At 40.4% G+C, this 23,264-nt stretch overlaps 1 protein-coding gene across 7 annotated transcripts in view; it reads right to left on the bottom strand.

Annotated features, from left to right (window-relative positions):
* Nucleotides 1-23,264, bottom strand: part of TMEM164 (transmembrane protein 164) — a 193,897-nt gene that overhangs the window by 98,245 nt on the left and 72,388 nt on the right. For 5 of the 7 annotated variants that reach the window (XM_066357507.1, XM_066357501.1, XM_066357502.1 and 2 more), the window contains one exon: nucleotides 10,272-10,321. The exons of the other annotated variants lie outside the window; for them this stretch is intronic. Coding sequence is in view for 3 of the 5 variants with exons in the window: in XM_066357501.1 (XP_066213598.1) it covers nucleotides 10,272-10,321 (50 nt within the window). In the remaining 2 variants the exon portion in view is untranslated. The remainder of the gene's footprint in view (nucleotides 1-10,271; nucleotides 10,322-23,264) is intronic. 7 annotated transcript variants of the gene reach the window in all.

Genomic DNA, 23,264 nt, shown 5'->3' with positions numbered 1-23,264 from the left:
TCCCGTGTACCAATACTAACCAAGACTCAATTATAACAAGAGGGCCTATATAACATTCACAAGGGATATTTCTGGAGCACCTGACTCAGATAATCAAGGAGACTGTGCCACTGGGTCCCACAGAATACCTACTGCATAAAGCCACCCTACCAAGATGGCAAATTGTAGCAGATTTATCTAAAACATAGAAACACAAAAAAGCAGCCAAAATTTGGAGACAAGCATGTACCAAATGAAAGAAAAAGCAAATTCTCCAGAAAAAGAGCTAAATGAAATGGAAGCAAACAATTTATCAGATCTGGAGTTCAAAAAATGGCAATAAGGATTCTCAGGGAACTTAGCAAGAAGTTGAACAGCATGAAAAAAGACATAGAAGCCATAAAAAGGAACCACTCAGCAATGGAGAATATACTAGGAGGAATAAGCAGTAGAATGGCTGAAGCAGAGAACTGACTCAATAATTTGGAACACAAGGTACCAAAAAATACCACCCAGCAGAGTAGCAAAATAAAATTGATTAATTAAAAAATTAAGAGGCCTGACCAGGCGGTGGCGCAGCAGAAAGAGCATCAAACTGGGATGGGGAAGACCCAGGTTCGAAACCCCAAGGTCACCGGCTTAAGTGTAGACTCATCTGGCTTGAGCATGGACTCACCAGCTTGAGCGCAGGGTCGCTGGTTTGAGCGTGGGATCATAGACGTGACCCCATGGTCACTACCTTGAGCCCAAAGGTCATTGGCTTGAAGACCAAGTTCACTGGCTTAAGTCCAAGATCACTGGTTTGAGCAAGGGGTCATTCGCTCTGCTGTAGCCTCTTGGTCAATGCACATATGAGAAAGTAATCACTGAACAACTAAGGAGCTACAAAGAAGAATGGATGCTTCTCATCTCTCTCCCTTCCTGTCTGTCTGTCCCTATCTGTCCCTCTCTCTGACTCTCTCAGTCTCTGTCAAAAAAAATTTAAGAAAATTAGGACAGTTTAAAGGACCTCTGGGACAACATGGAGCATAACAACACCCTCATAAGGGTACCAGAAAGAGAAGAGAAAGAGCAAGAATCAAGAACTTATTTGAAAAAATAATGACTAAAAATTTCCCGTACCTGATGAAGAAAATAGACATGCCAGTCTAGGAAGTGCAGAGAGTCCCAAACAAGATGATACCAAAGAGGCCCACACCAAGACACATTATTAATAAAAGGCAAAAGTAAAAGACAAAGAGAGAATCTTAAAAGCAGCAAGAGAAAGACAGTTACCCATAAGGGAGCTCACATAAGACAGTCAGTTGGCCTGCCCAGGCAGTGGCAGAGTGGATCGACAGTCAGCCTGGTATGCTGAGAACCCAGGTTTGAAACCAAGAAATCGCCAGCTTGAGCACAGGCTCATCTGGCTTGAGTGTGGGCTCACCAGCTTGAGCACAGAATCTCTGGCTTGAGCCATGTGATCACAGACTTAATAACCTCATGGTTGCAAGCTTAAGCCCATAGGTCACTGGCTTGAGCTAGGGGTCACTGGTTAGGCTGGAGCCTCGCCCCCTCTAACCCCAGTCAAGGCACATATGAGAAACCAATCGATGAACAACTAAGGTGCTGCAACTATGAGTTGATGCTCCCCATCTCTCTCCGTTCTGGTCTGTCTGTCCCTGTCTGTCATAGAAAAAAAAAAAAAAAAAAAGACTGTCAGCTGATTTCTCAACAAAAACATTTCAGGCCAGAAGAGATTGGTATGAAATATTCAAAGTGATAAAAAGCAAGAACCTACAACAAAGACTACCTACCCAGCAAGGCTATCATTAAAAACTAAAAGAGAAATAAAGAGCTTTTCAGACAAAATAATAATAATAATAATAATAATAATAATAAATAGTCTATTACCACCAAACCAGTATAACAAGGAATGTTAAAGGATCTTCTACAAGAAGAAAAAAAAAAAGGAAAAGAAAAAGAAAACAACAGGAACATAGCTAAAAGAATAAAATAACAATAAATACACACCTATCAATAACTTTAAATGTGACTGACTTAAATGCTCCAATCAAAAGACATAGGGTACACCTCAAATGAATAAGAAAACAAGACCCATATATATGCTGTCTACAAGAGATATACCTCAGAACAAGAGATACACACAACCTAAAAGTAAAGGGATAGATATAGATACTTCATATAAATGGAAAATGAAAAAAAAAAGAGCTAGAATATATCTAACAAAGCAGACTTTAAAATAAAGCTATAGTAGGAAACAAAGAAGGACGCTAATAAATGATAAAGACACCAATCCAACAAGAGGATATAACCCTTGTAAACATATATGCACCCAAAAAAGAAGCACCTAAATATATAAAGCAAATCTTTCTGCACATATAGGATAAGATCAACAGTTACATGGTAATAGTAGGGGATTTTTAACACGCCATTCACATCAATGGATAGATTTTACAGAGAGAAAATCAACAAGAAAACAGTGGTCTTAAATGAAACACTATATGAGAGAGATGTAATTGATATCTTCAGAGCATTTTACCCCAAAGCAGTAGAATATATATTCTTTTCAAGTGCACATGGAATATTTTCTAGAATAGGCCACATGTTAGGACTAAAAACAAGTTTCAATAAATTTTAAAGGACTGAAATCATATCAAGCATTTTCTCTACTTACAATGGTATGAAACTAAAAATCAAGCATAAGAAAAAAACTGAAAAAAAAAAAGAAGATACGGAGACTAAATAACATGTTACTAGTCAATGAATGAGTTAACAATGGGATGAAGGAGCAAATCAAAAGATACCTTGGAAGAAATAAATATGAGAATAAACAACTCAAAATTTATAAGAAATAGCAAAAAAAAAGTCCTAAGAGGGAAATCTATAGCACTATAGGCCTACCTCAAGGAACAAGAAAAATCTCTTAACAATCTAACTTTATACTTAAAGGAAATAAAAACAAAACAATGAAGCCCAAAGTGTGAAGAAATGAATTAATAAAAATCAGAGTGGAAATAAAACAAAATAGATCCTTAAAAAAAATACAAAATATCAATGAAACCAAGAGCTGGTTTTTTGAAAAGATCAACAAGACTGACAAACTTTAAAATAATTCATCAAGAAAAAAAGAGGATCCAAATAAATGAAATCAGAAATGAAAGAGAAGTAACAACTGACACCAAGAGAAGGAAAAAGATAAAAGAAAATATTATGAACAACTATATGCCAAAAATAGAACAATCTGGACAAAATTGATGAATTCCTAAAAATAGATAATCTTCCAGAGCTGAATCAGGAAGAATCAGAAAATCTGAATACAGTATGTCCCCGAGTTACAAACATCCAACATACATAAGACTTGTACTTAGAATGGAGCATCATAAGGGCTATTGGTAATCAACTGCATTTGGACATCAGTGAAAATAATATAAAGTTACTCAACTCCCATGTCAAAGAACTAACCAATGAAGACCTTAAGGAACTAGAGCAGCACATGATAGCATTTAGGGAAGGAAATAGGAACCTAGAAACCCCAGAACCAAAAATGTTCTCTACAGAAAAGTTACCTGATATTTTTGTCTCATTGTAGCAGGAATGGCAAATTTAGAGGAACCTCTCCTGATACAGAGAGGTTCACCAAAGTCTACTGTACAGTTACTGAAGGCCTGAGAAGCTACATGACCATTTATGATGAGAAAAAAAAAGCTCTGTCCAAACCTCCCTTGATGCCAACTTCAGGAAACTGACTCCAGCAGCAGAATCAAACCCTGACTCTAACACAGTCTCATCCTCTCCAAGAAGTCAATCATCATTCAAGATTTTTTAAGGTTGTCTTTGAAAATGTTTAAGTATTTATATGCACAGAAGGTAAAAATAAATACTATGTTAAGACAAATGTGCCTAAGTTGCATTTAATAGGTAAATCTAGCTGTTCCAACTTACATACAAGTTCAACCTAAAAACAGACCTATAGAACCTATCTCGTTCGTAACCTGGGGACTGCCTATAGATAGATTACAGCTAGTGAACTTTAAGCAGTAATCAAAAAGCTCCCAACAAACAAAAGTCCTGCACCAGATGGCTTCACAGGAGAATTTTACCAAACCTTTAAAGAAAAACTAACACTTATTCTCAAACTATTTCAAAATATTCAAGAGGTAGAAAAACTCCCACGCTCATTTTATGAGGCCAGCATTATCCTAAATTCAAAACCAAATAAAGACACTACAAAAAAATTATAGGCTATTATCTGTGATGGCAACATAGATGCTAAAGTTCTCAACAAAATATTAGCAAACCAGACCCAGCAATACATTAAAAAGATCTTAAAAGATGATCAAGTGAGATTTATTCTGGGATATAAGATTGGTACAAGAGCCACAAATCAATCATCAATGTGATATGCTACATAAACAAAATGAAAGATAAAAATCATATGATCATATTAATAGATGCAGAGAAACACATTTGAATAAATTTAGCACCCATTTATGAAAAACACTCTCACCAAAGTTAGGGTACATACCTCAACATAATAAAGGTTAATAAAGGTCATATATCACAAACCACAGTAAACATCATACTCAGTGATCAAAACTAGGTGTTTCCCTTAAGATAGGAAACAAGGTAGGGGTGCCCCCTTTCACCACTCTTATTCAACATAGTACTGGAAGTCCTAGCCACAGCAATCAGACAAAAAGAGGTAATAAAAGGCATCCAAAGGAGAAAGAAACACTATCATTAATAGCAGATGCAATGATACTGTATAGAAAACCATAAAGATTCCTCCAAAAAATTCTAGGACTGATAAATGAATTCAGGAAAGTAGCAAGATACAAAATAAATATCCAGAAATCAGTTGCATTTTTATACATCAATAATGAAAGTGAAACTAAGAAAACAATCCCACTTACAACTGCATAAAAAAGAACTCAGAACAAATTTAACCAAGAATAATTATATGACACTGAAGAAAGAAATCGAAGAAGATAACAAGTGGAAGTATATACTGTGTTCATGGATTGAAGAATTAATATCATTAAAATGTTCATACTACCCAAAGCAATCTATAGCTTCAATGCAATTCCTATCAAGAAACCAATGGCATATTTCATAAAACTAGAATAAATGTTCCAAAAATTGATATGGAACCACAAAAGACCCTGAATAACAACAGCAACCATGAGAAAGAAGAACAAATTTGAGGGAATCATGCTACCTTCTATCAAAACAGCTTGGTACTGGCATCAAAACAGAAATATAAGTCAATGAAACATAACAGACAGCCAATAAGTAAATCTACACCTTTATGGTCAATTAATATTTGACAAAGGGGGCAAGAACATACAATGGGGTAAAGATAGTTTATTTATTAATAGTGTCGGCAAAATTGGACAGATAAATGCAAAAAATAAAACTAGACCAACTTCTTATACCATACACAAGAATAAACTCAAAATTGATTAAAGGCTTATATGTTAGACTTGAAACCATAAAAATCCTAGAAAAAACAGGCAGTAAAATCTTGGACAGTTCTAGTAACAATATTTTTTCTGATATAACTCGTTAGACAAGGGAACCAAAACATAAAATAAATAAATGGAACTACATCAAAGTAAAAAGTAGTTGCACAGCCCAGGAAACCATCAACAAAATGAAAAGACAACCCATTAAATGGGAGAACATAATCGCCAATGATACATGTGATAAGGGATTAATATCCAAAGCCTATAAAGAATTTAAACAACTCAACATCAAAATAAAACAATTGAATTAAAAAAATGGGTGAAGGGGCCCTGGCCGGTTGGCTCAGTGGTAGAGCATCGGCCTGGCGTGCAGGGGTCCTGGGTTTGATTCCCGGCCAGGGCACACAGGAGAAGTGCCCATCTGCTTCTCCACCCCTCCTCCTCTCCTTCCTCTCTGTCTCTCTCTTCCCCTCCCGCAGCTGAGGCTCCATTGGAGCAAAGATGGCCCGGGTGCTGGGGATGGCTCCTTGGCCTCTGCCCCAGGCGCTAGAGTGGCTCTGGTTGCAACAAAGCGATGCCCCGGAGGGGCAGAGCATCACCCCCTGGTGGGCAGAGCGTGGCCCCTGGTGGGCGTGCCGGGTGGATCCCGGTCGGGCACATGCGGGAGTCTGTCTGACTGTCTCTCCCCATTTCCAGCTTCAGAAAAATACAAAAAAAAAAAAAAATGGGTGAAGGATCTGAATAAACACTTCTCTAAAGAGGACATACAGATGGCCAATAAACATGTGAAAAGACACTGAACATCACTAATCATCAGAAAAATGCAAATTAAACCACAATAAGAACCTCACAGCTGTCAGAATGGCACTCATCAACAGATGAACAAAGAACAAGTGTTGGTGAGGATGTGAAATAATGGGAACCCTCCTGCAGTGTTGGTGGGAATGCAGACTGGTGCAACTACTGTGGAAATCATTATGCTATTACCTCAAAAAAATAAAAATGGAACTGCTTTATGACCCAGGGATTCCATTTTGGGGAATATATCTGAACAAACCTGAAACACTAATTCAAATGAATGTATGTACCCTGATGTTCACTGCAACATTGTTTACAATAGCCAAGATTTGGAAGCAGCCCAGGTGCTCATCAGTAGATGAGTGGATAAAAAAGCTGCGGTACATTTACACAATGGAATACTACTCAGCTGTAAAAAAAACAAAGAAATCTTACCTTTCTGACAGCATGGATGGACCTGAAAAGTATTATGTTAAGTGAAATAAGCCAGCCAGAGAGAGAAAAATAGCAATAATTTCACTTATATTTGGAATCTAATGAATGAAATAAAGGAAATAAATAACAAACAAGATGGAAACAATCATAGATACAGAGAACAGACTGGCAGCTGGCAGAAGGGTAGGGGCTGGGTGCTCGGTGAAAAAGGTGAAGGGTTTGAGCCAAAAAACAAAACCCAAAAACCTCATAATCTGACAGCAGTATGGTGATTCCCAGAGGGAAATGGGTGGGAGGGAGCAGAAGAGGGTAGGGGTTAAATGGAGACGGAAGGAGACTTGTCCTTTTACGGTGAACACACGGTATAGATTTGATGTATTATAGAATTGTATACTTGCAACCTATATAATTTTACTATTTTATGTCACCCCAATAAATTCAATTTAAAAAAGGTTTATGACATGACAAAGATGGTAGATCAGGTCACAGGGAAAAGTAGGGATTATTCAATATATTATGCTCCCATAACTAGTTGTCCACCTTTAAAAAAACAGTCTTAATCCAGACTGGAAGCCAAAACCTACACAATGAAAGAGTCATATTTGGATACAAAAAAGTAAAAAAGCCTGACCAGGTGGTGGCGCAGTGGATAGAGCATCGGACTGGGATGCGGAGGACCCAGGTTCAAGACCCCCGAGGTTGCCAGCTTGAGCGGGCTCATCTGGCTTGAGCAAAAAAGCTTACCAGCTTGGACCCAAGGTCACTGGCTCAAGCAAGGGGTTACTCGGTCTGCTGCAGGCCCGCGGTCAAGGCACATATGAGAAAGCAATCAATGAACAACTAAGGTGTCGCAACGAAAAACTGATGATTGATGCTTCTCATCTCTCTCTCCGTTCCTGTCTGTCTGACCCTATCTATCCCTCTCTCTGACTCTCTCTCTGTCCCTGAAAAAAAAAAAAAAAAAAAAAAAAAGGAAAAAAATTATATGAAAAAATGTATCATAAGCAAACCCAATACATACAGATTTGGGAGAGATTATCTATGACAATGATAGACAAAGGGCCAATATAAAAAAATATTCAAAGAGGATATACAAATTTTAAAAAAACCTATAAAAAGGGCAAATAATATGAACAAAATTCAAAAAGCAAATTTAATTGAACAAAAAAGTATGATATAATAATAAAATACATTAGTAGCCAAAGACATTAATCCATTAATTTGTGAAAATTATAAAAGAACCATAACACCTTATGCTGGTAAGGATATGAAGAAAAGAATAATCTATATTATATACAAAAATAAATTATAACAGCTGATTTTTGTAAATCAATATGGACATACATGTTAACAAATGTATATACAATTTTATAAAAAATTCATATGTGTGTGTGTGTGCACACGGGCACAAATACATATATAGAAAGCACCAGTAAATAAGGGCATATTCACAATGATGTTTATTTTGGCATTGATTATAGTAGCAGAAATCTGGAAAGAACGAATACAAATGTTCAATAATAGGAGAATGGCTACATAAGTAGTTGCACCTCTATAAACTATTCTGCACCCTTGTTTTAAAAGAGTAAGAGCGGCCCTGGCCGGTTGGCTCAGCGGTAGAGTGTCGGCCTAGCGTGCGGAGGACCCGGGTTCGATTCCCGGCCAGGGCACACAGGAGAAGCGCCCATTTGCTTCTCCACCCCTCCGCCGCGCTTTCCCTCTCTGTCTCTCTCTTCCCCTCCCGCAGCCAAGGCTCCATTGGAGCAAAGATGGCCCGGGCGCTGGGGATGGCTCTATGGCCTCTGCCCCAGGCGCTAGAGTGGCTCTGGTCGCAACATGGCGACACCCAGGATGGGCAGAGCATCGCCCCCTGGTGGGCAGAGCGTCGCCCCTGGTGGGCGTGCCGGGTGGATCCCGGTCGGGCGCATGCGGGAGTCTGTCTGACTGTCTCTCCCTGTTTCTAGCTTCAGAAAAATGAAAAAAAAAAAAAAAAAGAAAGAAAATTAAAAGAGTAAGAGCTAAATGAATAGGAATTGATAGATTTCCATGAGATACTGTTGAGTGAAAAAGGAAAGATACATTAAATTATACATAAAATTCTACTTTTGTAAAATAATGAGCAGCAATAACCTGTGTGTGGGTGTGCGTGTGTGCGCGCACACACAAGCATGAAAAAAAATATGGAAGGGTACATACTTGCTGGGTAGTACGCAAGGATGGCACAGAGAGAGAGACGAAGAAGCCCAACAAAATAAGGAAAAGAAAAAAAAAAGGACCACTATAAGAAGGTAAATCTAGCAATCATATTTATGTATTTTATGTATAAAATGTACATATAAAATAAAATTTAGAAAAGAGACAGTAAAAGCCCTAAAGAGGATCTCTGCTTATTAAAAAAAGAAAGAAAATAACCCAAAAGTATCTTTTGATGACAGGATTAAAGGTGTTCATTTTCTTCTTTATGGGCCTCTGCATTTTCTCTAATGAGAACTGTTACTTTCATAATGATGAAATAAAACTAATGCATGGCACTTTGGAAACATTACACTAAAAAAAAAAAAAAGAGCCCATTTTGGAAAATCAGGGAGGCAACAGGGTTAACACCCCTTCCCTGTAGGAGCTGCGCAAGTAGGAAATACACGAAATCAGGATCCATTACTACCCCTCATCCAGCAGAGTTACTCACCAAACCAAGACTAACGGCTATTCCAAGAAGCTATTTGAAACAGAAAATAGGGTATATTTTCCCCTACCTAACACTTTAATGACTTAACTAAATCAGAAAGCCATTTACACCACTCTCAATTATCCAAGGATCTTCTGGGCTCTTTACTTCCTGCCCCTTCCCTCTGGCCTGTGGCCATTCCACTGCTCAGGAACAGCTCCAAAATGGGGGCCAGCGAAGGAGAAGAGAGATAAAATTAATCTGGTCAATTTGGCTTCTCATCAGCAACTCTAACAAAAGGCTTCATAAACAAGATGGTTACGACTCACGGTTACAATGAGAGTTCCGGGACTCTTGAAAATTTTATATAAGAGCAAACTTGTCTTCAGATAAACACGATTTTCCTGTAATACACTTTAATGGATTTAATATTTGCTATTTTGAAGAACGCCAGGACTCGTAAGTAATAAGGTGATATTTTTCTCTACATACTTTAAATTTAAAGGGAAATAAAAAACATCAAAACAGAAGAACAAAGGACTTCAAAGTGAAGACATAGCCTCAGCGGAGCAGCAGGACCACAATGAAGAGATTCTTGATATGAGGGAAGATGTCTGGCCCCCAGCTTGCTCTCACGAAAGTTTAGGAAGGCAGCAAACTTCCAAGAGAGTATGCCTTGGCCATAAACCACCACCACAAGGAATAGCTAAAAAGGATTTGTCAGAGATTGACAAAAGCCAAATCTCTACATACAACATATCCTTGTTTCACTGGGCCCTTAAAGACTTTCGTCTCTTGGGATGCCCAGAGACAACATGGTGCAGGCCCAAGGGGTTCACAGCAAGGGGCTCATCATCCTAGATTATCAAACAGACAAAACAGTCTGAATAGCAGTGACAACAGATCAAAAAACAATTTTCCCTTACTTGAAGATGACGATAGCTCCCGGACATGGAGGACAAGCCAGGAGAAAAATCTGCAATGGAAAAAGAATATAATTATTAAAAGAAATGCTAGAAGTAGTGAGACAATGTTACTACTATCACTACTAGTAAATATAACAAAACTCTAACACAGAAAATGTAGTATAAAAATGAAAAAGGCAAGCAGGCGGTTTTCCATACACATCTGTGTTTGTACATACGTGTGTGTGTGTGTGTGTGTGTGTGTGTGTGTGTGTGTGTGAGAGAGAGAGAGAGAGAGAGAGAGAGAGAGAGAGAGGAGATGAGATGGAGGACAGACATAGAGAATGAGGGAGTAATTGCTGGGGGGAGGGTAAGAGATGAAGAAAACATTTCTTAGGCCCTGTTAGCCTCTGGAGTAGTTCCTCTTTTTCAATTAAAATTTTAATTTATTAACATAGATTCAAGTGTCGCACTCAATATAAAACCCCACCCCGACAACATGGAACACTTCCTCTTAACCTCTGGAACCAGACTCAATTTTCCAACACTTGAACTTCAATATAAGACCAGTAGCAAGTCTCAGAAGCTTTCAACCCGAGACAAGTGCAAATAGATTCTGAGCATAGAACAAGTACACAAATGCCACCTGGTTCATGTCCCATGAGGGAAGGTGGGTTAATCAATACCTGCATTCAGAGTTCATAAAAATACAGGGTGCCCAGTTAAGTGTGAATTTCATATAAACAATGGATGATGCTTTAGTATAGGTATGTTCTATGTAGTATCTAGGTTATACTTATATCAGAACATTATTCAATGTTTATCTGAAATTCACATTTAACTAGGTATCCTGTATTCTTTGTGCAACCCTATCAATATTGCTACCCATAGGCTTTCTACCTCCCATTGATTTTGAAAGGTTACAGAATTTGCTTTGCCAATATCTCTCTCTTTGGCATACGGATTATATTCAGCTGATTATTTTTAAGAAATAGCAGACACTAGAAAAGCTTTGAAAACTGAGAAGTTACCATTTTATGAGACATTTATGTTAATAAGGCAAATCTCCATTCTTAAGGTTTTCTCCTCAGTACCAGAAAGAGAATGACTAAATCTCTAGAAGCTCTTACATGTAGAAGGCAAGGACTTACATTAAGTCCTGCATAGCAACTTTAGTCTTGCTTACTGTGCTTTTCCTGGTAACAGCCCATAACTTGCTCCCTCCTTTCCCAAACTCTTTTACCTTTAGGCAGAGATGGTATTAAAGGTGATGGCTTAACCCATTTCAGGGAGTTGACTCAGTTTTTCTGGGTCTCTCCCATGTGCACCAGAGGTAGACATTTTATTCAACATCTTTTTTTTAAATTCATTTTAGAGAGGAGAGAGAAAGGGAGAGAGAGAGAGAGAGGAGAGAGAGACCGAGAGAGAAGGTGGGGAGGAGCTGGAAGCATCAACTCCCATATGTGCCTTGACCAGGCAAGCCCAGGGTTTCGTACCGGCGACCTCAGCATTTCCAGGTCGACGCTTTATCCACTGCGCCACCACAGGTCAGGCTATTCAACATCTTTTTGTTATTCTCTTGTTAATGTATCTTTTATAACAAGGGCACCTCAGCCCAAAACCTAGAAGGGTAGAAGGAAAATTATTTTTCCTCCCCTACACTGGATTGTTTTGTTTCTAAGCATGACTTAGTAATTTTATTCTTCTAGTCTCCATCCAGGTCAAACCAAACAAAAAGAACCTTGTCCTAAGAGACAAATCAGTCCCATCCTACTTTGTTTGACCTAGGCCTGGATTACAGCCTTCAAAGCTGTGGCACTTTGATCTTCACCCAAACACTGGTTCTCCAGAGTCCAGAGGAACAAAGAAACTTTGCAGATTGCTTAATAAACATGCACATTACTGGGCTCCTCCATTAAGAATGCTGAGTCCAGAGTCTAGGACTTCAGGAATCTGCACATATTACAAACACCCAGGACATTCAACCACTCCTGGCGGCCAGATAAGCTGAATGTTTGACCTGGGCCTAATGTCAGAGACATTCAGCAGGACTAAAAACTGATTTAAAAAAAAAGATAAAAGAAAAAGAAACCCATGTTTGTGGAGTTGTTTCACCTACAGTGATTTAATGGTGTTGATTATAAAATCAACAATATGTGTTTCCATCTTGTGACCATTTAGTAATACAGATTGTCTGCTTGTGACCATTTATTAATACAGATTATTGACTTGTTTGGCTTTTTTATGTGTATATTCTTTAGCATTTTGGTTCTTAAGTTCTCTTAGAGTCTACATTCAAAAAGAAATGTACTAAAAGGAAAAACACTGTCAGAAAAGACACTTGAATCCCTGCCAAGAGGAAGACAAGGAAGAACAGGAAAGAGAAAGGATCTTGAAAGGCGAGCCAGCAGGAGCGCATCCCTGCGCAACACCTCATCACAGAGCCCTCCAAGGAAACAGCCTTTGAGAATGGCCCATTCCTCCTGTGGATCAATTTGATTAAAAGCGCAAAACCAATGACAAGTACAGGTCCACAATCCTTTATCGGCCATCACCAAATCTAAAAAGCTCTCAAGGTTTGGTTTTTGTTTTGTTTTGTTTTGTTTTTGTTTTTCCAAAGCTAATTTGGCAGTAAAGCATGACTTGACCTGAGCTGAGGCAATTAACAGACTTTATTACACTTATGGTGACTATTCATACATTTTCCATAGAAATAATGCATTTTGATGATGGGTGCTGACCCAGATTGACTGGCAGTATATGTAAAATACTCCAAATGCACTGTATTGCCTCTGTAAAATTAAAAAAAATTTTTGGTTTCTAAAATCCATATGACCTTAACTGTTTGTGATAAGGACTGCTGACTTGGAATTTCAATCATTCAAACATGAACTTATTCCCACTCCCCACTCCAACCCTTAGGAACAGTCCAAGAAATGCAGAAACAAAGCTGGTATCCTTTACCACTGACCCAGCAATAAAGCTACTCACCTGAGGCAAGGGGCCAAGCTGGAGGCTGCACATAGTTACCCAGCATCGGGCCCATCACAGGCTACACTCTGAAGCTACAGTACACAGAGAGCAGAGAGGGGACCCAAGCACCTTGGAAAGATCCTCAGTACTTCTGGAGTCTCCTAAAAGCTATGCCAGCAGCCTCCCCAAGATCCTTCCAACATGCTAAACAGAGAAGCAAAAGCATACCACTGGGCCCCACACTTCACTCTTGATTTTCTACACTCACAGCCTAGAAGAGAGGAGCAGATCCTTGGGGGCAGTTATAACTGCTCAATTTTGCTGGTTGTTGTCTATGACAGTGCTGCACCAGAAGCCCAATAACCTACTAAAGGGAGCAAGCCTCCAGTTCCAACACAGGAGGGTGTCATATTATCCTCAATTCAATCATGGAGCTAACCTCTTCTGAGGCAGCTAATGTTTCCTTGACTCTAAGTGAGTTTTCCAACAGTTACTTTTCTGTGACCACGTCATTCTGGTAGAGTAGACAGTTAGGTGTAAGCAAAGCAAAAACAATAGTAGGCCAGGTACAGAATGCCACCAGGGCAGAAAGTCCCAGGTGCCTAGCAACAAGCAAAACTGAGAACAATTATTACAGTCTATGACATAGCCCTTAGGGTGAGTTTCCTCCCCTCGTATATTGCTCATCATGTGGTTTAGACCCCCGACCTTTCATATAGCTAGTTATGTGGTTTAACCTCCTTGAGGAGAAACAAGGTGGCTGGAGAATAGCCTCATGTGGTTCCCATACAAACTTATGCATGACCACTCCCTTAAGCATTAAGCCCTCAGGACAATGAGGTTCTGACCCACAATAAATAATTTTAGGAACAAAGCCTCAGGCCGATTGACCACAGAGACAGAGTTTTGGTCAAACTAGAGATGACTTTTAGGCCTCAGTTGTTTCAGCTCTAGACCGAGAAAAGCAGCAAAACCAGACAAAGTGACACCATTGCTGATATCAGGACCAAATGGAATGACTAATGACCTCCTACCTTAAAGCTGACCAATCAGCCCTAGCCAGTTGGCTCAGCAGTAGAGCATCGGCTGGGCATGTTGGAAGTCTCGGGTTCGATTCCCAGTCAGGGCACACAGAAGCACCATTCTGCTTCTCTACCCTTCCCTCTCTCCTTTCTCTCCCTCTCTCCTTCCTCTCTATCTCTCTCTTCCCCTCCCGCTCCATTGGAGCAAAGTTGGCTCAGGCGCTGAGGATGGCTTCATGGCCTCGCCTCAGGCCCTAGAATGGCTCCCACCGAAATGGAGCAATGCTCCAGATGGGCAAAGCATCGCCCCTTGGTGGGCATGCCGGGTGGATCCTGGTTGGGCACATGCGGGGGTCTAACTGCCTCCCCACTTCTCACTTCGGAAAAATACAAAAAACAAACAAAAATAAAAACTGACCAATCAGTAGAGACCATGACTCTGAATGACATACTTAGAAAGCTGATGGAAGTTCTACTGAGAGCCTCCCCTGAGACTTCCTTTAAAATCCTTACCTTTGGAAAAACAGATAAAAACCGTTATGACAAAGGACCCAGTATGTGTGAGCTCTCTCTCTTTCTTGAGTACGTCCAAGCCTTTCCCAACCCTTCTTTCCTTAGATATTTTATCTTTGCTTTCCTTCTCCTAAGCCCCAAGGACCTTTTCTTTTTGCCTCTAACTTGTTTCCTGAGTGCACTCAGAGCAGCGAGCTCAATTCTTCTACCTTTGTGAATCTCTAAATAAACTTCTTGCATTAGAGTTCTTGGCTCTGAATTCTTCCTTAGCCGAACTCGAGGACTGAGGTCTAACTGCATTCACAGGTAACAGTTCTAACCAGCACTTGAATCTTTCTCATAATGACTGTCTATTCCCAAAACCCAGATAGAGGATTTTTTTCCCCAAGAAATCTTTAAATCAGATGCATGGAGACATATCAAATCTGAAGATTTAAAAAAGAACCCCATATTCATCATATTCCTTTTCCAGTAATCTCATTACAAGAAAAATTAAATCATAGCAGACCATAGGATGTAAAGAAGAGACAAGAGAGGTTAATCAGTTAACAGAATCAACAACAAAAAAAAAAACTGCTCGTATTCCTGAACGTGCAGGCAGTCCCAGGTTACAAACAAAACAGGTTCTACAGGTTTGAAAATGTTGAAGTATTCATATACACAGAAAGTTAAAAATAAATACCATGTTAAGACAAACATCTATCTAAGCTGCATTTTATAGGTAAATGTACCTGTCCCAACTTACATACAAATTCAACTTAAGAACAAACCTACAGAACCTATCTCGTTCATAACCTGGGGGCTGTCTTCATATTAAAACTTTGAATCAACCTCCAGGTGACTATTTTCCGTAATTATCTAGGGCAGTGTCTTTCAACTGCCCATCCGCCAGAAATTTCATGCTGATCCACAAGAGTTAACCATCCTCATGTTGTATAAAGGTAAAAGACCCAATGATTTTAGACTCTATAAATCTTCATACAATAGCAGGGTGGTTAACTCTTTCATGGATCCGCATGAAATTTCTGGCAGACCAACACTGGTCCATGGACCTAGAGAGAATAGTTGAATGGTAGACCAAAAGATGCCACCACATATTGCTTAAACATGAACTTTCCATACTGTTGACCACAACCAATCCAAAGGCAGCTAATACTTCTTCTTTACAGACTATGCACCTATTTCATAACTTTCCCCACTTCACATCCTCCCATCCCCTTTATCTATAGCCAATGTAAAATTCTTTCAAAACGACTTACATATTTCTTCTGCAAACTCACTGTATAAAAGTCCTATCAGCCTGACCAGGCAGTGGCTCAGTGGATAGAGCGTCGGACTGGGATGCGGAGAACCCAGGTTTGAGACCCCGAGGTCACCAGCTTGAGCGTGGACTCATCTGGTTTGAGCAAAGCTCACCAGCTTGGACCCAAGGTTGCTGGCTGGAGCAAGGGGTCACTCGGTCTGTTGTAGACCGGGTCAAGGCATGTATGAGAAAGCAATCAATGAACAACTAAGGTGTTACAACGAAAAACTGATGATTGATGCTTCTCATCTCTCTCCGTTCCTGTCTGTCTGTCCCTATCTATCCCTCTCTCTGGCTCTCTCTCTGTCTCTTTAAAAAAAAAAGTCCTAACAAACCTGGATGGTGGGTACGTTTTTCTTCAACATCTACTCCTGCTGTTGATGGTTTAGATCATATGTCCCAGGACCTGGTTCTTCCTTTGCCTAGCATATGGCTCAATAAACCCTTTCAGAAAAACTTTTGGCCTTGAAGGTTTTTGTTCAACAATGGCCTCCTTTAGCAACTTCAAAATTTTATAACGTTGAACCTGTCCTGTAGGGGTGGAGTCACATCTATAATGATGATTAACCAAAGGAGCCATATGAAAATAAATTTCAATTCAGAAGCCCGAAGGCCCCAGCGTTTGCCTTAATAGTCCTGCTTTCTTCCTTGGTTAGCAGCCAACTACCTCCAAATTTTGGTAGTATATGTTTTAGACTAGCAGACAGCTAAATTTCCCTTCAGCTGCAAAAAGTGTGGGAAGAAAAGACAGTTGGAAGTACAAACAAGGACAGCAGGAAAATTTAAATGCATCTGAGCATATCCCAGCCCCAACCTGGTACATTTATATTTCTTATGAAATGTGCCCAGCTCGGCACCTGAACAAAGGCACGTGAGCAGGTAGCATAGAGAGAAAGACAATAAAGCAAAGCGCTTCCATTTCCCCATGACCTGCTAAGTATGCAGGGCCTTCTTCCTTATTATTAAATCTCATTTAACAGAAGAAACCCAGGGGGAAAGTTTCTGACTATCTTTCTGACAAGAATCCAGGTCCCCTAACTTCCGGATCAACATCCTTCCCACCTCACATGAGATACATTCTAGGCTTCATGAGGCATTTCTTCTTTAGACTCTAGCTCTGCACGTTTCCCCACGGCCCCACACCTGTGTTACCACACAACCCACAGGAGCTTCTCTCTGGAAGGTAAAACATCTCAAAACAGAAACCTAACTTGGCAGGAAATCATATCCACATGACCGGGTTTCAGAGTTCAGCATTACCTAAGACAGGGTCATCTTAGCTTTAATCGGCCTCATTTCCAGGTCTGCTTGGTTCTTGCAATCTTACAAAAGTGAGGTCTTCCGTGGTGTTTTTTGTTGTTGTTTTCAGGAAAAACCTATAGATTCCATTCAAAATCACAGTTTCTCCGTTTACCAAGGAATGCTTCCTGTACTACTCTGAGGTTTTCCTGCCCAGAAACCTGTAAACTCAGCTCTTTCTAAAGCATTTAGAGAAAGAGAAAGCATGGGAGAAAGAGAGAAGGGTAGTTAATTCACTTACAGCTGTGGGCTGAAACTAACAAAAACTGCTCACATTCCTCAATGTAAATTTAAAAGTTGAATCAAATTCCAGGTGGCTATCAAAAAAAAATAGTTGACCACCAGATGACATGAGACACCACCACATCTAGCTTATACATGGACTTTCTTTTTGTTTTGTTTTGTTTCTGTGACAGAGAGAGAGAGAGAGACAGAGAGAGGGACAGACAGACAAGAAGGGAGAGAGACAAGAAGCATCAATTCCTTGCTACCACATCTCTGCTGTTCATTTACTGCTCTGTACATGTGCAGTGACTGGGGGGCTACAGAAGAGCAAGTGACCCCTTGCTCAAGCCATCAACCTTGGGCTCAAGCCAGTGACCTTGGGCTTCAACCCAGCGACCTTTGAGCTCAAGCTGGTAAGCCTTGCTCAAACCAGACGAGCCTGCGCTCAAGGTGGCGACCACAGGGTTTTGAACCTGGGTCCCAGTACGACACTCCATCCACTGCACCACCACCTGGTCAGGCATGCATGAACTTTCTTGACTATTGTCCACAAAGAATCGAAAAGACGGAAAAACTTCTTCCTCACAGATTATGCACCTATCCTAGAACTACTCTTGCTTTACCTTTCTCCCCACCCTTTTCCATAGCCAATGTGAATTCTTTTAAAACAATTTACATCTTTCTTCCCTAAATGCTTTATTAAAAGAGCCCCTTCAGCTCCAGGATGGCAAACATGTTCTTTTCTCCATCTAGCCCTGCTGTTGGTGGTTTAGGCTTTACAGGACCTGGTCCTTTTCCTGGTGAGCAAATGGTTCCATAAACCCTTTCTTTCATAAAATCGTTTGGACCTAAAAAATTTGTTTACCATCCCCAATGTAGGAACCAGCAGGCGTACCAGTTCACCCTCTAACTCTGAACCACCCTGGTTCCAGGTTCCTCACCTTCCCTACCCAACCCCCCAGCCAAGCTATCACCTGTAGCACCTCCCAGTGCCCGTGCCATCATCATACGAGCCCCAAGTTCACTGGCATCATTGTGCAGCCTCCCATTAAGTTCTGCTTCATCCCAACAGGAGATTGAATAACCCCCATTTTCATCACACCTAAAGAAGATATTTTGTTCACAGGAGGAAGTGTCAGTACTATGCGAAATGTAACCATAAAGGAAGATCAGTCACTACAGAGCATCCTAAAAGAGGAACTTGCCAGTTTAAGATGTGAAGGGTGACGGAAACACTAAATATAAAGGAAACAGAGAAGGAGATGGGAACAGGAGCGGTGTCTGCCCTGGCGCCCAATCTTCCCGGCCCAGCCTTCTGGCTCCTGTTCCCTGGCTCGACCTCCTGTGACAGCACTCTGCTATTTGGGGATTCCTAGGAACTAGTGCTTATAATCATTACCCACTCTGGACCCCGAAAAGGAATATTCACTTGATGTGTGTGACAGAGACAGAGAGTCAGAGAGAGGGACAGATAGGGACAGACAGACAGGAACGGAGAGAGATGAGAAGCATCAATCATCAGTTTTTCGTTGTGGCACCTTAGTTGTTCATTGACAGCTTTCTCATATGTGCCTTGACCCAGGCTACAACAGACTGAGTGACCTCTTGCTCAAGCCAGTGACCTTGGGTCCAAGCTGGTGAGCTTTTGCTCAAACCAGATGAGCCCACGCTCAGCTGCCGACCTTGGGGTCTCAAACCTGGGTCCTCTGCATCCCAATCCAACGCTCTAACCACTGTGCCACTGCCTGGTCAGGCTATTTTATTCTTTCTTACAGTCCAAAAATAATTTTTATTTACAACACCATTCCCTGGGTGGCGCAAAGTCTGTCCTAGGCTCTATGAATTCACTAATGTTCATACTTTCTCAAGTCTGCTACAATAATCTCTTCACTGGTCTCTGGCCTCCAGGCACAGTGCTGCAAGAGGGAGTCTATCTATCTAAAGCACAGCTCTGATCTGCCATTTCTTTAACTGTTTTCCAGTACCTACAGAAAAAGCTCAATTTCCTGAAGAAAAGAGTTTGCTACCCGAAAATAAGTCTCTCTGATACTGATTGTCATAGGCTTATTAATTTTATGAAACAGCAGACCTAGCCTGAGCAGGCGGTGGCGCAGTGGATAGAGCGTCGAATTGGGATGTAAAGGACCCAGCTTCGAAATCTTGAGGTCACTGGCTTGAGCATGGGCTCGTCTAGCTTGACTGCGGGTTTACTGGCTTGAGCATGGGATCATTGACATGACCCCATGGTAGCTAGCTTGAAGTCCAAGGTCGCTGGCTTGAGCCCAAGGTCATTGGGTTGAACAAGGGGTCACTCACTCTGCTGGAGCTCCCAGGTCAAAACACATATGAGAAAGCAATTAACAAACAACTAAGATGCCACAACAGAGAATTGACACTTCTCATCTCTCTCCCTTCCCATGTGTCTGTCCCTATCTGTCCAGAGGGAGGGAGGGAGGGAGGGGGAAGGAAGGAGGGGAGGAGGGAAGGAAGGAGGGAGGGAAGGAAGGAAGGGAGAGAGGGAGGGAGAGAGGGAGGGAGGGAGGAAGGAAGGAAGGAAAGGAAGGAGGGAGAGAGGGAGGGAGGGAGGGAGGGAGGGCAGACCTAATGAAAACTAAGTAGAAGTTACTCTTTTTAAGAGACATTTGTATGTAGAAGGAAAAAATCTCCATTTGTAATGGTGTCTCCTTCACTATACTGGGCAGAGGAGGAAGACTAAACCTCTAGAAAATTATCAATGGAGAAGGCAACGGCTTAAATCTGCTTAACAGCCTTCACCTTGTGTGCTGTGCTTTTCCTCCCTAATCAGTCTCCTCCTACACACACACACACACACACACACACACACACACACACACACCCCAAACACCTTTTGTGTTTACCTGAAAATGTATTTAACAGTGGTGTGGGCCATTTCAGGGAGTTACTCTGTTTTCCTGGGAGTACATTTTATCAAGTGTCTGTTTGCTTTCCTCTTATTAATCTGTTATGGGGGGGCAGCGAGAATGGGAGAGGTCTCAGTCAAGAAGCTAGAAGGATGGAAGGAAAATAATTTTCCCTCCCCTACAACACGTGTGCACACACACACACACTTATTGCTTTAATTTGTATCACTATTTTCTAACATGTTTTTCGGCCGGCTGTATTTCTTTTCTGGGGATGTGACCATCTGTGTCTTTTGCCTATTTTTCAACTGGCATGTTCTTTTTCTTATTGAGCTGTATGACCTATTTATGTTTTAATGACATTTAAGACAGACTATTTGACATTTACTGCAAATACTTCCCCCAGGTCATCATTGTCTGTCATAGCTTTGCTTATGGTTGTTTTTTCATGTATAGAAGTTTTTTTTTTTAATCTTTATGTAATCATATATATTTGTCATTTCCTTTCTGGCTTCTCTCTCTGAAGCCATGCTTTCAAAGTCTTTTACAACCTTGAGATTATAAAAAGAGACACATCATTTTCCTAATATTTTCATAATGTTAGTTTTAAATTTTCAATCTCCAATATCAAGAAATTGTACCATTGTCAATCTTATTCAGTCTTCCAGAATGGCCTTCTCAGCTTCTGGCTAACTCCTTCTTTACCTTTCAAATCTAACAGTAAGCATGATTTTCTCTAGGGAGCCTTAGGTTAAATGACCATCCACTGCCCTCCCATTAACTCCTTCTGCTAACCTCTTGCTGAGAAATTGTCATTACTGTCGGTATTAGGATCTTTCAAAGAGAACTTTTCCTCAAGAATTTAGACAAAAGGAAAATAAGAGCACCTACTAAGAGTTAGGTTTTAAAATCAACACACAGGGGATTAAAGACATTGTACGTCCATCGTAAAACCAGAACAGTTCCCAGACTTGAAAAACCAGATTGTAACCTGTTTGAATTATGCATAAAGAAAGAACGAAGTTGGTCAACCATTGAGGCATAGAATAAGGAGAATCACAGGGCATATATTTGGCAGTGTTCACACCCAAGCACTATCTAGGGGCCTGAGGACAAAAAAGGGTTTTATGGAAAGTAAGCTCACAGGGTGATCTCAGCATAAATTCCTAGCTGGTAGGTCATGGTAGGTAGTTGCAGCCCAGGCTTATGACTTTAGTACAAGTTGTATCTTTGTCTTAATCAAACCCTGTACATTGTTTTTGTGCATCTAGGTTAACACACCTTTGAAATGCCTTTTCTCCCCACCCTTCTCCTTCTAAAGCACAACTATCTTCAAGAGAACATACAGTTTTGTTAACTATCCTATAATCAGATCCCTACCATGCTTCCTCTCATCTCCATGTAGTCTTCCTTAACTCCAAATCCATAAAAGAAACTAAACTATCATTTCTGGAAGCATTTATTTCAGCTTGTTGAGATCCTGCTTCCAGCCTTATCCTCTGTTTGACTCAGATCAAGTTTTGTAAAAATTCTCTACAAATTTGGACATTCTTGCATCAACAGGTCAGAGGACCTTAGCTCAACAACATCAGGTTTTCTGTTGTCAATGGCTAATATATCCATTAAGTGGGCAGAAGCAGAATAGTTCACATGGCTAAGTAGTTAATGAAGATTAAGAACTTTAGTCAAGACAGACTTGGGTCCACATGCTGGCTCTGACACTGGGCAGCACTGTAACCTTGGGCAAGAGATAGGAGTAATGTTCATCTCCAAAATAGGGATAAAAATAATATCTATATCTCATGAGGTTTTGGAGGGGATCAAATGAGATAAAGCACGCAAAGCACTTGGCACAATGCCTAGCACATAGCTAGCATAATACAGAGTAGCTATAATTATTCTGATCTCAACAAAAAATCCGTCCTTACTGTGAGCTACATCAGCACATATTGAACTTCCAGTTCATCTAACTTCATTTATTTAAATTCCATGCTTTCATAACAACACGCTGATATATGTATTATTTGGCTTCCCTTGTCCAGCTTACCTACAGGGAGAGAGAATAATTGACCACTATAGGCTGTTTCCTCATCTGTCAAATGGGGACTACAATAGTACTATTTTATAAGGTAGATGTGAGGATTAAATGCTTGAAGAACTTAGTTTAGTGTCTGGCACACTGTAATGAATAAAGTAAGTGTGAGTTATTGACAGCATCATCCTTTTTAGATGCCCTTTCTCTTCTCTCTGATAAGTCAATCCAAGGCCTCGACAAGTTCCATTCCCTTCAAAAAGCCTTCTCCAACAACTCCAAATAACACTTCTCTTGTTTTCTAATGGTCTACAGAACTTATTAGGTACTTAGATATTATTTAATTTGGAATATTAAACAGCTCTCCAATGTCGTACACAGTGCTACAGTAGACTGAGAGCTAGGGTTTATTACCAATTTTTTTCCTCCCGACAAATCTTAAATTGGCATTGGTGAGCTATTGAACAAAGCCCAAAGTAATTTGTAGAATAATCATGGCCCTCAACAATGTACACTCCAACCCCCGGCTGCCTTACCAGTTTTACTGCTTACTATACTTCAGGTTTTTACCGGAACTTCAGTTTCTACATTCTAAAATGAAAAAGAATACTAATGCTTGTCTCCAATATCTTCGTCTCAACTGCTGTTCCGGTGCAGATACCGAAGGCTTTCTGGATATTTTCAACTGGATGTCACATAGGCACCTCAGACCAAACATGGCTAAATCTGAACTTGTCATTTTTCCCTAACCTCTTCCCTAACTGC

Source organism: Saccopteryx leptura, chromosome X (genome assembly GCF_036850995.1).
Source record: "Saccopteryx leptura isolate mSacLep1 chromosome X, mSacLep1_pri_phased_curated, whole genome shotgun sequence".
Classification (NCBI taxonomy): domain Eukaryota; kingdom Metazoa; phylum Chordata; class Mammalia; order Chiroptera; family Emballonuridae; genus Saccopteryx; species Saccopteryx leptura.
The sequence above is the reverse complement of the archived record's forward strand: the minus strand, read 5'-3'. Positions and strand labels throughout refer to the sequence as shown.